Genomic DNA, 17,749 nt, shown 5'->3' with positions numbered 1-17,749 from the left:
ACCTAATAACTTTTCTCGGGGAGAGGGGCATTATCTCTGCTCCTTGGTAATCTCTGTTAAGACTGCTAATTCTGTTCTTTTCATTTTACCAAAAGAAACGAATGTCAAACGTTTATTTAATATAAATTCGTTGTGATTCGAAATAATTTCAACGGAATATCATTTTTAATTCCCCTACCAACGTTGCGATTAACTGCGGTTTAAGCTATAAAAGGAGCTGGTTTTAGAGAAAAATATGCAATTCGATAAAGAGTGTCTTATCGGGAACAGAAATACATATTTTGTTAAGGAAAAATATAAGGTCAACTTGTTATTTATTAGATCTAGCTATTTTCATTGTTGTCGATTGGAAATGGAATAAGGTTACAGCACTTGTAACGATAGGAATGGAAACTAAACCTTCATTATCATAAGGTAGGAATTAGAACTAAACAGACCTTACCATACGGTAACAATTAAAACTAAACATACCCTATTTACCATATGAGTATTTCACAGAGGGAGTATCAAAGAGTTTCAAATTCAAGTCGCTAGATGGAATCTCTGCTAGGGTCCCTAACCTAGGGACTCCATCCCAAATTGTATTACAGTGATTGGCAAAACCCTAGGCTTCGAATAAATCTGAAGTTCGCCGATATGTTTGTTTCATTTCCTCTTTTGAACATTTTCCAAAGAAGGAAACGAGACAAACATGTCGGCAAACTTCAGATTTATTCGAAGCCTAAGGTTTTGCCTATGACTGTTGTATTAGACTAATAATTATACACATGCAGTGCGGCGTGTTTAAAGCTAACCTTCGACGTTACACAATTTTTACTGGATCTATTAATAATAAACAAGCTACATCAATTGGTTCCAAGTAATATTTTATTAACGTTATTGAACAGTTATTTTTGTCAACGTTTAAAATGTCTGACGGTAAGTCGTTTATATTACCGTACCATAACCTCAAGTAATATTTACATTTTTTAATTTGCTTTTCAATTTGCTTATCCGTAGAAGAGGTAATACGTCGAAGATTGCTCATAGACGGGGATGGAACTGGAGATGATCGCAGGATAAATATGCTCCTGAAATCATTCATAAAGTGGATAAATAGCCCTGATGTAGACAACACGCTACACGAGAGGATGTTGTCGCAACTTGCTCAGTGTGAATTCGCGCAACGAAAGTCCAGACTAGTTTCGAATATGAGTCAAGAAGAATTGAAGAGTTACGAACAGTTATCCAAGGAAATTGAAATTCAAATAGAGGAGGCTAAGAAAGACATAGAAAAAACAAAGGTGGAGTTGCAGGACGCGAAACGCGTAAGAAAGAATAGAATCGAGTACGACGTGCTGGCAAAAGTAATAAATGAACAACCAGATCGAGTGCAAACTAATTTGAAACTTGCCACTTTACGCGAAGAATTAGACAAGTTAAAGGAAAAATCTGAACAGTTAGAACACAAATTGGAAATGAGACGTAAACAATTTCATGTTTTAATTTCTTCTATACATTCTCTGCAAGGAATGTTGAATGAGTGTGATGAGGAAATGATGGATGTTAGTTTAGAAAATTATGAGGATACAGATACTCCAATGCCTTCTAAAGCTGAGGCATCTTGAGGTAGGGTAAATCATATACAAACAATGCATTTGTGTAAAATATATTATCCAATTTTTAACTTTAATTTAGTAGTTTTAGGAACGTGTCTAATTGTTAGAGACAGTCTAACATCCCGTTTTAATGTCTGTTCTTCTTGAAATTGTTCACTACATATGTTTAAATTTTTTATTATAGATCTTGAGATAATATCTGTGTCTCTTTCTGCAATTGAATGTAAATAACGATGATACAAATCCCTTTGGAGAATTAACAGGCTTCTACGTTCTAATAGAAGACTGAAGTCTAAGTCAAGTTGCTGCAACTGAAAAAAGGGGATTAAAAGTATATATACGAGAAACGTTTAGAAGATCCCTAAGGTAGTTAAGTTGTCCAACCTGTGTAGTATCCAGTCGTTTGTAAAAGTCGAGAAGTGTATGAGATCCACAACTGATAGTTGTTACAATGGGGTCAAAAAGTGGACCATCTGAGTGAGCCTGGTAAATATGCATTTCATAGTATGAACTGGTTATTTTGTTAATACACATGCAATAAAAAATTCGTGGTCGTATGAAACCTTTTTGCATACCATTATTCCCTGGCCAGGTAAGTACTCATTAATCAGAACATGATTGGGTAACTTATCTCTTTCGAATACATTAAGAGATGACACTTTATCAACATACTTTCTAAGCCACTGAAAACTTATTATTAGTATAATTGTTGAACACTGGAGAGCAAATTAATGCAGCTAGGTTAAATTATATATAAAATACGTACAGCTGGAATTTCTTCTGCTATCATACCTTTGGGATGTGGAATCCCACCCCAATTCTGTAACCTACGATGACTTAACTGTGTCCACTTTGGTAAAGGAGCATGATTAATATGCTTTATAATTTCTGCTTCTTCCTCTTCAGTAATAAACTTTGGCACATAGATAACAGAGTCAGGCACCTATAACGAATGTTTAGTTTACAGAACAAAACCTAACCTCTGATATAAATGTCAATTATGCGAAAATAAACCTCTGAAATGATATTGTTAGTTGAAATGCATTTGTCTTTTTCCATTTTGCAATTTAAATGAAATAATTGACCGATTATGGAGCAATGTTATATTATCGACTTATTGTGCTTTTATACTTTGTAAACAAATAAAAACGTATAAAGGGATGTACAGGATATTTCAAAATTGATTGTATCAATTCATAGACATCATACTCGTTCTCGTGATATTATAACAAGTTTATGACACAATTTATAACATTGGTTATCCCTAGATTGGGAGTTTTCATCAGTGATGGGCAAAACCCTAGGCTTCGAATAAATCTGAAGCTTGCCGATATGTTTGTCTCGTTTCCTCTTTTGAACATTTTCCAAAGAAAGAAGCGAGACAAACACGTTGCCAAACTTCAGACTGATTCGAAGCCTAGGGTTTTACCCATCTTTGGTTTTCATCAAAGTGCTAGTGACTTCAAGTGTACCCTCAAGAAAGTTTTACGTTTAAGGTTAAAAAGCGCGGGCTTAATGGAAACACCTGCTCCTACTTGCACATGCGCGTTTCAAAAAATTGAACGAAAGTGGGAGCAGAATCTAGCATCACAGGTTACCACGGCGACGTTCGCCCTGATTGGTTGAAGCAACGCCGAGCTGTTACCGGACAATACGAACGCTGAACTTTCAAACATGTTTATCAATATGGCGTATCGACGTTTGAATTTGATCGTTACGTGACGGCACACTGGAAAGTTTGTGAGACATATTGAAAACACATGTGAAATTTTGATCAATTAAGGGACATATTCGAGCGACACGGTTTAGAACGGAGTTCAGCTAGCCTTGGATTTCACGAGCGTATATTCACTATGGAGAATTTCGTGAAGATCGAGAAAATCGGTGAAGGTGAATTTGACGATGCTTTGTCGTGCTTTTTCAATTACTTCCGCCCTTATCGTTTATTCCAAGTTCGACCAGTAATCCGCAGATTTTTTCAATTGCTATTGTGTCGTATTGTGTAGGATAGATCGATCAATAATTGATCGTATTCGATGGCGTGGTTTGCACGTTTTGTAAAATTTCGGTTTATTAGTGTAGGTTATCGAAAGTCGAGTCTTCTAGACATTGTGACTATTAATCAGAGATGGACAAAAGTCTTGTTTAAACACAAATATCGAAATACGGATGAGCGATAAACAATTTTAATCTCAGTTGAAAGTAGAAATTGGTGTACAGTGGAATAAATATTACAAATAAATCCCTATATACTGCTTTTGTCCATCGTCTGTTATTCGAATAGAGCTCTGACCGTCTCTGTTATCCACAAATTTGCAACTATTTCTGTTATATATAGTAGATTATTGGCATTGACGATTCTTTATGTACCGTACGCTAATATGAGAGGCAATACAGTAAAAGAATTCCACAGGCACTTATGGGGTAGTGTATAAGGGTAAGCACAAGAAAACAGGGGAAATTGTAGCCATGAAAAAGATTCGTTTGGAAAGTGACGATGAAGGAATGCCATCAACAGCAATTCGTGAAATTTCATTACTCAAAGAGTTACCACATCCCAATATTGTTAGACTGATGGATGTGTTAATGGAAGAAACCAGATTATATCTTATTTTCGAGTATCTTACTATGGATTTAAAGAAATATATGGATAGTTTAGGCCCTGGAAAAGTGCTAGAACCAAAAATGGTTAAATCCTATTTATATCAGGTTCGGAAACAGAGTATGATATTTGACATTAATACAAAATGATTGTACTGGGATATTAACATCGATTGAATTTTTGATAGATTACACGTGCCATCCTTTTTTGTCACAAGCGTAGAATATTACATCGCGACTTAAAGCCTCAAAATTTATTGATTGACAAATCGGGAGTTATTAAGGTAGCAGATTTTGGTCTTGGGAGAGCATTTGGCATACCTGTCAGAATATACACACATGAAGTTGTCACTTTATGGTATAGAGCTCCAGAAATTCTTCTTGGTGCGAACAGATACTCGTGTGCCATTGACATATGGAGCATAGGTTGTATATTTGCTGAGATGGCAACTAAAAAACCGCTATTTCAAGGAGATAGCGAGATTGATCAATTGTTTAGAATATTTCGGTAAGATGTGCACAATGTGCTGGATTATATCTTTGTGGAACATAAAATAATAATACATTTATTTTAAAGGATACTGAGAACTCCGACTGAAGAGATATGGCCTGGTGTAACGCAATTAACGGACTATAAAGCTACATTTCCAAATTGGATAACTAATAATTTGGAATCGCAGGTTAAAACGTTAGACGCAGATGGGCTTGATCTTTTGCAAGCGATGCTCATCTATGATCCAGTGCACAGAATATCAGCGCGAGCCGCATTACAACACCCTTATTTCAATGATTTAGATACATCCAAGCTGCCTCCATCATAGAGTATGAAGAACTCTGAAACTATACTTGTATATTGCTCAGATATTGTGACGTTTTAATCGTGTGACTATATAGAGAATATGTCTCAGGGTATTTCAAACAGTTTATTTATTCGAGTATAAGAATACGTTTGCATTTCTTTTTTTATGACTTTGCTCATTTGATATGGGAAATTCACGCGGGGAACTTTCATTTCGCGTTGCGATATTTATATTAATATTATGTTTCGAGACAGAATTCTGAATGAAAATTTTGATGAACGTACCATGTCATGATAAGTCATCACAGCATACTCGAGCAAGAAGTTTACTGTAACAGTTTGATATTTCAGTAATTCATCTTTACCGCATAGAAAGGGATCAAGTCGTTCATAATATTACGTGACACTATTACATATCTGTTACAACTTACTTATTTTCTATAATTAGCGTTTACCGATTTGAATCAAGATTATTGTGGAACTATAAGTGCATTTAGATACTACTCTACTATACAGTAAATAGGAAAATTGCTTTTTCACTATTTGCGGTACACGCTGCATTTATGAAAATTAGCAGCTTGATATTAATAACTCAACTAAGGATATTTTTCTACTGCCACATGTACATATTATTGAACAATCCACACGCTTATTAAAATATATCTTTTGTACTTTTATTCGTAAATAAACGACGATATTTTATTCGAAAATGTTCCCTGATTTGTACTCAAGAAATCGTATTACCATCTTAGCCCTGTATTCAACGAGATTGTACCGCTACTTTACTGTAAGTATGACGTTGTCTACTATCCACTACCGCGCAAATTGAGTTATATTGATACGTGGAAAACAATGAAACCGTACGTGATGTTAGCTGTTCTCAGAACCAGCTCGCTTATGGATGGAAGTGACTCATCGGTGGCAGCAGTGTAAGGAAATTACGCGGTACCCGCATCTTCACTTTCTTTTTCTATTGATACTAATAAACCAGTTTCTGTAAAGAATTCTCATCTTCTTTTTTCATGTATTACAGACTATAGGTGGCAGTTTATAATATTTCATATTAGGATGCTACAGAAAAAATTGTTTAATTGCGTAAAAGTGTCAGGAAGTAATATTTTAGGAATATCTTAATACTTCAATTAGAAAGAAAAATATAAAACTACGATCTTTTATTTCGTTCTGTTTCTTTAACTTAATTCAAGTATTGTGAGAAAATTGTAACAAATGACTAATACTGCGTTTTTTTTTTTTTTATTGTTCTGTGAGTCGCTTAATGTTTTAATAGTTCGAAAGAAGAAATAGAGTTTAGCAGGAGACAATAGAAAAGGTGAGTCAATTTCGTTAGATTCTTTGGGGATAACGTGTTTGATCGGAGCTGTATAAGTTCATTCAAAGCGTGCGTGACCCGCAATTGGATTTAGAGTGGGGCACCTCTCATAAAATCCTCCATTCAGTCTAGTGTTTACAGTACCAGTTCAGAGTCTGACAACATCACTTCGCCGTGAGTAAACTTTCTTTGACGCTTTAAACGCGAAACGTTTTAATATCGTATACTGTATTTCCATTCATTTATGCGTTTTGTGCGAATCTGCATCACTCGAAGAAGTCATCGACTTCAATAAGTACTTAACGCCGGCGTATATACTTCAACTCACAATCAAAAGTGACTTCTTCAAAGCACCATTTCAATTAATTGTATTTATTCGTAAGCTAGCACCGAATAAATAGATTTCGGAGACGACAAAGTATTTTTGAGAAAACGTATTAAGTAGTATGAAACGTATTTAGTAGTGAAATTAAAGAAGTCGAGGGAAAGTCATATACTTCTTTTGTACTTTTTTCTTCTCAGTTTATGAAAGAAATTCCTGTTTTGATACGAAACTTGGTATAGAAGGTTTTAGTTACGGATAACGGCTTCCTCATTATGCACACACACGGAGTACTTAACCCGTTATTTAGTTACATAAATGTAGATTGCAAAGTGTCCCATGCGTAAGTGGTTCTACATCTTCCGCTATGTTAATTAACGTCTCGGTGACACACGGCATATAGTCCACGATTCGTTTATGGTAAACGTGTGAAAGCTGAGTCTTACTCTGTAAATATAGAAGCCTTCACGAGGCAAGAACCGAGGTCGTCGAGGTTGACTTTAATCTTGTATACGCTTTGAGTTGTTTCATTCGGTGGAACAGTGGGATAATAATTACCAGATATCCGATAGAATTTTTTGTTCATTATCTGAAATCCAGCAGGAATGAATCATGCTATTATACGAACTCTATGTATAAAGGAACTGCGCAAGATAAATACTTAGTTACTTACTCGATATCTATATAAAAATATTCAAATTAATTTATAATTTCAATAATCTATTAATTCATCAACGTATACGGAAGCATTGTAACGAATATTGTTTCGAGTAAATTATCTTCTAGTAAACAACGATGATATCACGTCTAAACATTTTTAAATAAAGATAAGGAAATTGGAGCTAAAGTGTTGCAATGTTTCCTTCTCATGGTGGACTTAAAAAATATTGATATGCAGATTGCGCGTTAGGGTTTCCCGCTATTCTCGGAAACTGGTATTATCTAAACGATAACGTAGATGTACGAAGTAATTTCGTGTTCGATTGAATCCACGTACTATCGGCATTTTGTTTGCAGATGAAGACTTTATCTTCTTTACTATTACTGGTGGGATGCGTCGTCTTCGCGAAAGCCCACACTTACCACATGGGCGCTTGCCCCATTGTGGAGCCAATGCAAGGATTCCAAATGAATAGAGTAAGTTGAAAACGAAGAAGATCAGACGTTCAGCAAAATGTCTTGTATGTATTTAAATTGCTCATTTATTTTATGTATTCCAGTTCCTAGGTATATGGTACGTGATCCAGAAGACGTCCACAGCCAGCAAATGCATCACGTACAATTACACTCGCGGCGAGGAGCCGGGCGAGTACGTGATAACGCAAGATTCGGATCACCCGGTACTAGGTAAGGTCTAAAAAAAGTCCCTTGAAAAAATAATTAAACAAAGAGACGGCAGACAGTCTCTAAGAAGAATTTCTTTAGCCTCCTTCCCGTAGAAGCTTAAAAAAATAAAATCACGGAATGTAACGTGTTGTTTTCAAAGATCCTGAACAATGGACGACAAGGTTTTCTTTTGTGATCGCGTTCGCGACGTTGCATATATTACTGGAAGCTTTTAAATTAATAAAGGAGAATGCAGGAGAACGTTGGGTCCCATCGGTACTCATAAAAGCATGTCAATAGGATAACTGTCTGGCAAGTGGGATGAATTATCCGTAATAGAGCTATGTATATGTTCTCAGGTCTTACACCATTGAAGCACGAGTATCATTACACCGGTGAATTGTCCGTTCCGGAACCGAGCACGCCAGGCCGAATGCAAGTTCGTTTTCCTCTCAGTAAGTATCGCGATAAAGTCGTGCTGTGATTAGATGCAAATAAATTAAGCTCGTCTGCGATCTTCTCGACGTCAGGTCACGTAGGGGAGAACTTCTGCAATCATATACGCACCAGCAATTAATTCGTCGTTCGTTCAATTTTGAGTCAATTGCAGGCTGTTCTCGGAGGGGGGGGTCTCAGTCTTGTATAAATCACGCACAAACTAGCTACAGTGGGTGTAGAAAGTATTCGTACACCGACCAATTTCTGAAAAATCTATGTACAATTGTAATTTATTAACTTATTTTTGATAAACAATGACAGTAAAGTTCATGTTGTAATATTTGCAGAATAAAATAAATTCCTATGTAGGTTCGATCTTTGTAGGCACGTTCGCGAAGATTTTATTTTGCATATAGATCCGCAGTCTAGTCATAAGAATCTTACTGGGATAAACCTTGAACAAATTAAATAGAACAAATACTTGTTGCTTCTATTCTTTTACCCACTTTTCGCATTCTTTTTGTTAACTTCACAAATTATATTAACTAGTAAATATTGTTTGGACTATATCTTAGAGATTTCCGAGAATATGTAAAATATCATTGATTACAAAAAAAAAAAAAGAAGTTAAGAAACTACAAGTTCATGCAAAAGTTTTTTGGGAAATTGATGAGTGTACGAATACATTCTACGCCCACTGTAACTGTGCCAAAGAAATTAATCTAGGCAATTTATCTTCAGGCGTAGCTGGAACTGCGTCCCACGTGATCTTCGCCACCGATTACGAGAACTACGCGGGCATCTTCACTTGTCAGAAGCTGGCGTTCGCCCACCGTCAGAGCGCGACTATCCTCTCCCGACGCCCCGAGCTGGACAAGAGCTACGTGGACATGATACGTTCGAAATTAAGCCTCTTCGGCGTCGACCCTTACGACCTGAGCATCATCGTTCAGAACGGATGCCCGAAAGGCAACAACACCCTGGACATCAACGTGGACCCGAGCACGTTCACCGCTGAGAACTTTGGCAACGTGGTGCGCAAGGCTGGCGAGAAACTCGGCGACGGGGTCCAATGGGTGGCCTCCACGGGGAGCAAGGTTTACCACAAGCTGAGAGGAACAGAAGAGAAGACCACCAGCAAACCGGAAGAGCACACCAGAGCTGCCATTACCAGGGATTACGAGACGAACGAAGTTGAATGGATCCCCTAAACGTTAGACTTAAGCAACGTATTTTAGCTATTTTGATCTCGATTGGTTTTATTATCCCGTAAGATAAGTGTCCCAGTTATCGACACGTCTGGGCATTACTATTTGCTTTAATTATAATACGAGAGGACAGAATTTTATGTGATATAATCTATTATTATTTTTTTATCATAATAATAATCTATTTTATAATGAAATTCTTGAGGAACAAGGCACTCGTGCTTAATTTCTCGATGTAGTTCATTTGCTGGCGATGTAATGATTATTTTGACGCTAATATTAACAAGTTTGGACCATACAATTTGTTAAAAATAAATGAATATATAATTATATTTTATATAATGAAAGGAAGTAATATCGTCGATGACTGGGTTAGTGTCAAATTAGGTTAGTGTCAAAATTACACCGACAAGAGTACGAAAATGCTTTTGTACTTCGTTCTAAGAGCTTAGTCTGAGCGGCCATTCAAATTTTACGAGGCAACCACGGTCGATCGCGGTGTTTGTGTTTACATTGAATCACCACACGTCGATAGGGTCAGGTTAGAGGTGCACGAAGAACGAGAACGAAAGACTACGTGACCTATAGAATAATAAAAATGATTCTCAAGTCGATGGGTACACCGTGGATAAACGAACCGTAATTGACAGTATCGATGGTTGTCGAGGTAAAATAAATCTTGGTGAAGCCTATATGGGGGTTGTTCTTCTCTCTCGCACCCGATAATAAAATCAACGCCTCTCGTACTTACAATTGCAAATAGTTTAGCAGATACTCGATTTAAGTACCTAACACAATTTAATTGTTGCGACCTCTATTTATTTTTACGTACAAAGAAAAGATATACATAATTAGCAAATACGTATTAATATACAGCATATTTCTATCATTTATCTTAAATATTTTAATAAGAATAAAGAAATTCATCACTGAATTTTCCGAATAACGAAAATTCAGTTAAATATCTCATTGTATTATATCAATATCGCTCGCAAATATTCCGCGGTACAAGGTGTTAAAATCACGTTTCGTAGAATGCGCAGCTCTGTTGGATTGTCCTAGCTCAACGACGAGTCATTAATCCGATCTATTTTGCAGCGGGTGGTTATATGTTACATAATTATAAACATGCGACGCATCACGTGATTTAGAGTCTCCCCGGTGTAACGCATCTGGACCACGGGTTCATATATCTATGCCCCTGAATATTAGTATCCTGACGATCCGTTTCAACGATCAGTCTGATAGCAGCCGCTGAGGAGAGACAAAGCGAGTATTGTTCTCGAGGACATCCAACGACATCGTCGTTGGACGTACGCACACTTGCAGGCCCATCGAATGCGAGCACAGGAACGCAACAACGAATAACGTGAGTTTATTAATCCTTCATAAACGAACTAGAATTTTTCCCTAGACACACTGGACCAAACGGACCTAAACGGGGCCCTTTTAAGCTGATCCAAGTTTACAAAAGGCGGCCCGAATTTTTCACAAATTCCTTCAAGCTCTACGAATTCTACAAGCTCCACGATTTCCTTCTCCGAGTTTTCCAGATTCCACAATTTCTATGAATTCAATCTCATCTATATAAGAACCACGACCTTTCGTATCCTAACATTGTCCAATATTTCAGATCCAATGAGAAATCAGTGTCGAAAGGTCCGCTGTTCTCTAGAGGGTCCAGTGTGTTTGTGGAGGATCCCGGTGCCAGTAAAGCGGTGTCAAAGACTGATTACTGGCGCCAGTAATCGTTGCCCGCGTAAATCCCGCTCGACACCTTCCTGACGACTTTCGAAGGATTACGTAGAAGGGGTAGACGTCTGATCAGAGGGGTCGTTGCGCAGTGCAGAGTAGCCGTAGTCGCGTTGCGGTTTCGGGGGTGCGCAGACGGGGGTGGTGCTGGCTGTCCCAGCGTACCTTGCTTCGTTTTTCAGTGCTTTTCGCGTTATACCATCGACTACAACGTTTCATTGTACGTCGCTTGCGACCAGTCTCGAAAATCCTACGGTTGACCGTGGTTCGAAACCCAGCTTGGTCTTCCTCGGTGTGCTTTGAGTCAAAGCCTTTGACTCGCAGCTGGTGCCAACGTCTACGCACATGCACGCTGCTGCACGTGCACGAGCTTTACTCAGGGTAATTCATCGATTTTGAAGCGGCTCGCGTACGACGCAACGAGCGACGATTCTGCTCTGGAATTGTACTCGATCTGGCAAATCGCTGCCAATTCCGCTGATTTCTCGAGATCCTTTCTTGCTCTTGGACGCCCTCCTAGTTCTCTACGCGCGTATCGTGGACAGTGATTGCTGTGTCGAGGGGGATTCTGTGCTTTTCATTTTTAAGCAGCTGTTGCATATTTTAATAGCTTTGCTCATCATCCTCGATTCACTTCTTTTTTAAATATTGGTTTCTCTTTATCAAGCGAGGAGTGAAATTCGAAATTCACTTCTTTTTTAAATATTGGTTTCTCTTTTTCGAGCGAGGAGTGAAATTCGAAATTAGGTCCCTAGGTTGTTTATTGCAGTATTTCAGTATTATCATATTGTACATATTGTTATATATTGCTTTTACGTATTCTAGTCAGAAAGTATTTTACAGAAGGTATGAGACTCCAAGTTTCGGGAATGATTTATATGGAGAAATAGTAATAACTAGACTGCGGGTCTTTACGCATTTATAGGAAATTTGAATGTGCAAGAACCTACAAAGTGCAAACAATATGAAAGAATGGAAAAAAGATTGAAAGTAAAGTTCGTGTTATAACATTTGTAGCCACGTTCGCGAATATTTTATTTTGCACAAAGATCCGCAGTCTAGTAATAACATTTGTAGAAAGCTAATTCGAAAATGACTCGTTGAAAGTAAAATACCTGGCTTATCGTAGTTAACGAGCTGCCAGTCAGCGTCGTTAGCTTATCCTGAAACTCTACTTAAAATATTAGAAACACAAATCTGAAGATTCCAGTCATTATTTGCCTCGGAGGTTAGCCCATTCACTGCCAGGCAAATTTGAAGCGTTTTGCGCCTTGGGCATCAAGATTGAATACAGATCTAGTTTACTATATTGATGATAGAAAGTGATATCAAGTTTGTTGCTTTAAAAAGAAAATGTACGATCTTCTTTTGCAATCAATTTGAACTACGAGACATCTCGTAGTTGGCAGTGAAAGGGTTAATCAATTCACTAATGTACAAATAATCAGTAAATACTTTCTTAATAAAATTCATGGGGATAGAGGGTGGAGAACGAAAGTGTGCTAGACGATGATAACGATGCATAAGTGACCCTCAGAGCGTCGAAGGTGGGTCAGAGTCGTCGAGTACGAGTTAATTCGCGACGGTTATAGGGTTGTGTCTATGTATGGCTGATATGGTTCGCAGGTTCAAGAGACAAGTTCGTCAGCGAGCCCTGCTGACCCAGATTCTCGATATCTGCTTCAATTTCGCAACTTGGAGGGTGGGTCGCCTCGCGTGACACTTCCAGGATCGGCCCCTCCCGAACTGGGACGATCTAATCGGGCTAATTGAATTAATTCCCTATCGATCTGAGAACGTTATCGCGTATCGTTGTTTAAGTTTAAATTGATCGCAACTTAATTTTAAATTATCGTTCTCGTTCCATCAGTTACGTTACTCCATGACAGCGGTTCAGCGCACGACGAGCACGAAAACTAATGGCCCCACTGGTACTTCCAGTCTTTGCTCTTGGTGGATTATTTTCAGTTCGAATATTTATTCGTTACTCAGAATTTACGATTGGACGCCCTCCTAGTTCTCTATGCTTTATCGATAGACACTTAAGGGGGTATCCTGAATTAGGAGGTCTAAAAAAAGCGGTTTTTACGTGGATTTTTTTAAGATGGAAAAGAATCCTATTCTCATAGATATTCGAGTAGTCTGTACAAATTTCTTCAACAAGAAATATTCAAATTGAGTCGACTGCGACGCACATTTGTAGAGCACCTCACAATTAAAACCTCCTATCGGCGGGAAAGATGCAGGTCGTAATTTTGGTTTGACACAAAAAAATCAAAAGAAATTTTCATTTTCGTACTTTCGATTTTCGATTTCGATTTCGTATTTTCGATTTTTCTTCTATGTGAACTAAGAAAAGTCATACAAAAAAATTTTAAATAACGTTTTTATCGAGTTAAAGTGATTTTTTCACCCAAAGAACTCGTTCTTTTTTTTTCAAACTTGCAGTAATTTCACATTTCACCATTTTTGCGGGTTTTCCTTAGTTTACATGAAAGAAAAATGTACGAAAGTGAAAATTTCTTTTGGTTTTTTTTTTGTGTCAAACCAAAATTACGACCTGCATCTTTAATTTGAACTCTGCACAAATTTTCCACTCGCGTGAATTCGAAAAATTTCACGATCATCGTCCTCTCTAGCCTTGAACAGAGTTCATAGAATCCTGATTATTCATTTTGCATCCCACGTACCGATTTACGCAAACGCTTTAAAATCCACTACGCAGATACCTCCGAATAAACAAACGCCTCCGTCGATTTCTCACGTCTTATCGGCCGCAATCTCCGAAGGTTATTTAAAAGCCATTTAAAATCGTATTCGTGTCTCGAGACTCTCCTAGACATTCGCAAGGTCGTTGCCCATCGTTCACCGGGCACTTGTTCCTTTTCAGATACACGATCCTCAGGACGGTGTTAACCTTCGTACTTGTGCTCTCCGCCTTTCAGTTATTCTAACCATTTAAATATGCAAATGACCATTTCAATTGCGTGTCAATATTCATAATGCAATTTCCCGATGATGTAACGCGTTATCCTCGTGGCAAGGACGACGCCGATGTCTTAGGTCAAGATCTGTTTAAATCATTTCTATTATCACCTCTGCTACCTTCAATCAGTGAACAAGATATGTAATAAATTGCAATTTTAATAATTTACCAGAAAAATCACGTGTAATTTAGAAGTTATATTCGTTTGAAGTTTTATAATATCACATTTTTAACAAATTTCATTTATTAACTAAACTTGTTGAGGGATTCTGTAGTGAACAAGAGATCTCCGAAAAATTCTTTCGAGTCATCTTATTCACCGTTCTGTCACAATCGCTCGAGATGAAACCGGAAGTCACGCGTTTACGTCCCCCCGTGAAGATTGATCGTTCGAATCGCTTTCGATCGGAAGGACAACCGGTACGAAACCTTCAGCGTTTAGGTCTTTCTTCCTTATCTCCTTGCCAGACATCGTCCTTGATGAAATCTTTAGAAACAGTCCTTTAGAAAGGTGAAGCACCATCAGTCGCCTCGCGTCCATCCTCCTCGTCGCCTCGAATATTCGCGTCACATTTAGTCTCCTCTATTAATCACACGCGGCACCTCTTGCGACTCTTAATCGCGTTTCCAAGTTTTCTTCTTTTTTCGTCAGACGACGTTCGACGTCCCCCGTCGTCGAGTCACTTCACAGCGACTGTTCGCGGCGCGAAACGTTTCAAGTTTAAGCTGCTTCGAAGTTCGCGTGGGTGGATGTCAGAAATGGGCAAAATTTTATTTGAATAATAATATTATGCCTTCATCCACGAAGATACAACATGTTCCTGTAGTTTTTTGATATTTGCATGAGAGACGAATAAATTCAGGGTGATGTGAAGAGACGAGGTCTTGGAGTGTGGGAAGCGGAGACTTGGGCGGATTGCTTTTGTAGTGCGTGGACATTTTTGTAAATAGCTGTAAGTGGTTTTGAATTTTTTATGGTGCGATTAGAAATAGTTCTTTTCATTGCTGATTCGTTCGATTCATTCATTCTTTTCATTTTTCTTTTTTCGTTAATGTACCAACGATCAGGTATATTAATAAGTTTCTTCTTGCAATTAATTTCTTGATTAAATTCGGCGGATTGCTTTTGTAGTGCGTGGATATTTTTGTAAATAGCTGTAAGTGGTTTTGAATTTTTTATGGTGCGATTAGAAATAGTTCTTTTCATTGCTGATTCGTTCGATTCATTCATTCTTTCCATTTTTCTTTTTTCGTTAATGTACCAACGATCAGGTATATTAATAAGTTTCTTCTTGCAATTAATTTCTTGTCTACGTGTATTCCATGTGATGTTGCGAATATAATGTGTGTCATGAATATGTTTTCTTTCAACAAGCCACTCTTAGGCGAGCCGACGGATCTTAGTGTGTGCACGCTGAACTTGATCTGACTGGCTTGTTGGGATTATTTCATTGAATGAATGATTTGATGGCGGTGAAATGGAGGAAATAGAATCGTCATTGATACATATAGAGCAAGGTTGGAAAGTAAACGCAGATCTCGTTTCTGTAATTACCCAAAAGGAAATCGTCATCGCACGTTTTTAATTTGGGAATAACCTATTAAACAAGTAAAACTCTTTTATGACACATTTGGTCTAACATATCTCGAGATTGAACAACTTCGTTCAGCACTCGAGAATCCTAGAATATTTTTAAATTGATTCCTTGCCGAAAGAGAAATGGGAATTCACTAAAAAAATCTCGAGAATTCTCGAGACGGATTCCTCGAGCAGAATCGCCATACTCGCGGCAACTCGATTCGATTCACGACGTTTAATTGATCCCAACCCCCCGAGCTGGCTCGTTAAAGCGACCGGAATTCCTGCGGGGCAATCTGTTCATATATGGCGTTCAACGAGCAACGATTAATGACAGATTAAGAAAAAAAAAAAAACGTCACGCTGTTCTGTCACGTAACGCAATCAGTTCTCATTAGATCCGTGACGTCGTGACGTAGATTCGCCTGGTCCTGGATCATGGGAAGCCCCGTGCCGTTCGAACACCCCATGGGGGAGACTTCCTCTGAACCATTACGCAATTACAACACTTCCTTCGAAACTGATATTTGTTTGAAGGCTGCATTGCCCAGAAGGACTGCAAATATCATATATCGTTAGAGAACGTGTCGTATCTCCGGTGTTTTCAATTGTTTGTTCAAGTGAAAATGCGGTTAAAACAACAATAACTTCAACAGACCCGAGTGGTCTGTGCGAAGATACTCAAATGTTGCGAAACATTTGCGAATCATTGACCTACTGGCCACGGTTGCAGGTGATGACACTCTTATTAAAGAATCAGAAGATAAATAAACTAGTTCAAAATGTTGAACGAATACAAAAATGTATAAAATATTCAAGATGAAATACTTGTTAAACTGTTTAGAAGATAAGACATACTTTTATTTAAAGTATCAATTTTCAATCTTTTCAATGTTTTCTCTGAATCTGGATATATGAAAATATGAATTTGTTAGGTTGTTCAGAAAGTTTGTGCCAATTTCTAAGAAAAATTCAAAAACACGTTTGACTTTTAATATATATTTATTGAATTACATAGGTGCCATTTTGTTCCACAACCATTCCACTTTTTAAGGGATGTGTACATGTTATTTGTTTTCAACCACTTCGATATATTCAGACCTGTACCACCTACCAAAAATCGACATGGACTTTGCGGACAACCCGATACATAAACATCCGCTTATTTTTTAATTAATCTCTCTGCTTGCAGATGCTCGCGATTCTGTTGATACTGATGCCAACGCTTTGGCACGCTGCAGCTCAGTCCAGCGTGTTGGTAGCGGACACCACCATGTCCAGAATGGTGGAACTGATCGCGGACGCGCCATTCTGTGCTCTATACACCGATCGTGGCGTCATACAAAGCATGGTCCTCAGCGCAGACCCAAAGAAAGTCCGTCAAATGTCCAGCAATCTCGTCGCAGACCTTGTAGAAACTTGCAAAGCCTCTCGCGATAAGGGAAAAGTATGTTTTCGATCCTTCAGTAAGAGCTTCGCCAAACCTTCAACTTCTTCTCTAATTATAGAAGCTATTATTCAATCATCTCATTCAAACATTACGGTATTGTGTGCTCCACTTCTATTCCACTCTTGAACTGGAAACGAAACATAAAAGATAGAATACATTGTCATCATGAACAGTGTTCTACTGTTTCATAGCGAAGTAACTCAGGATTGGACTCAAATCGACATCAACCTTGCGATACAATATGTTTTCCATCACACGAATAACAGTTTCATTACGTCATCTTTGTTTCGTTTGCAGTTATTATTCTTGGACAATCCCAAAACTACATGAAAATTTACTTTATCAGAACCAAAAACCAGG

The 17,749-nt window shown here is 38.0% G+C and overlaps 4 protein-coding genes and 1 long non-coding RNA gene across 5 annotated transcripts; 4 read left to right on the top strand and 1 right to left on the bottom strand.

The window, feature by feature from the left end:
• The first annotated feature begins 644 nt into the window (after window positions 1–644).
• Window positions 645–2,152, top strand: LOC128893217 (THO complex subunit 7 homolog). Its single transcript, XM_054154043.1, has 3 exons — window positions 645–918; window positions 1,000–1,608; window positions 1,783–2,152. The coding sequence occupies exons 1-2, from the start codon at window positions 909–911 to the stop codon at window positions 1,605–1,607; spliced, it is 618 nt and encodes a 205-aa protein (XP_054010018.1). The 5' UTR covers window positions 645–908; the 3' UTR covers window position 1,608; window positions 1,783–2,152.
• LOC128893216 (alpha-ketoglutarate-dependent dioxygenase alkB homolog 6-like) lies at window positions 1,633–2,870 on the bottom strand. Its single transcript, XM_054154042.1, has 5 exons — window positions 2,613–2,870; window positions 2,365–2,541; window positions 2,174–2,281; window positions 1,983–2,081; window positions 1,633–1,909 (listed from the first exon to the last, which is right to left on the bottom strand). The coding sequence occupies exons 1-5, from the start codon at window positions 2,655–2,657 to the stop codon at window positions 1,652–1,654; spliced, it is 687 nt and encodes a 228-aa protein (XP_054010017.1). The 5' UTR covers window positions 2,658–2,870; the 3' UTR covers window positions 1,633–1,651.
• Window positions 2,871–3,199: 329 nt separating this feature from the next.
• Window positions 3,200–5,708, top strand: LOC128893214 (cyclin-dependent kinase 1-like). Its single transcript, XM_054154040.1, has 4 exons — window positions 3,200–3,488; window positions 4,012–4,307; window positions 4,388–4,707; window positions 4,777–5,708. The coding sequence occupies exons 1-4, from the start codon at window positions 3,452–3,454 to the stop codon at window positions 5,018–5,020; spliced, it is 897 nt and encodes a 298-aa protein (XP_054010015.1). The 5' UTR covers window positions 3,200–3,451; the 3' UTR covers window positions 5,021–5,708.
• Window positions 5,709–6,357: 649 nt separating this feature from the next.
• On the top strand, window positions 6,358–10,314 carry LOC128893215 (apolipoprotein D-like). The gene is made up of 5 exons (XM_054154041.1): window positions 6,358–6,502; window positions 7,668–7,787; window positions 7,871–7,997; window positions 8,336–8,431; window positions 9,156–10,314. The coding sequence occupies exons 2-5, from the start codon at window positions 7,668–7,670 to the stop codon at window positions 9,623–9,625; spliced, it is 813 nt and encodes a 270-aa protein (XP_054010016.1). The 5' UTR covers window positions 6,358–6,502; the 3' UTR covers window positions 9,626–10,314.
• Window positions 10,315–14,559: 4,245 nt separating this feature from the next.
• On the top strand, window positions 14,560–17,749 carry LOC128893219 (uncharacterized). The gene is made up of 3 exons (XR_008461279.1): window positions 14,560–15,313; window positions 17,132–17,386; window positions 17,736–17,749. It is a non-coding gene; the product is annotated as an uncharacterized LOC128893219 (long non-coding RNA).

This window comes from Hylaeus anthracinus, unplaced genomic scaffold (genome assembly GCF_026225885.1).
Source record: "Hylaeus anthracinus isolate JK02 unplaced genomic scaffold, UHH_iyHylAnth1.0_haploid 27273, whole genome shotgun sequence".
Taxonomy (NCBI): Eukaryota; Metazoa; Arthropoda; class Insecta; order Hymenoptera; family Colletidae; genus Hylaeus; species Hylaeus anthracinus.
The sequence above is the reverse complement of the archived record's forward strand: the minus strand, read 5'-3'. Positions and strand labels throughout refer to the sequence as shown.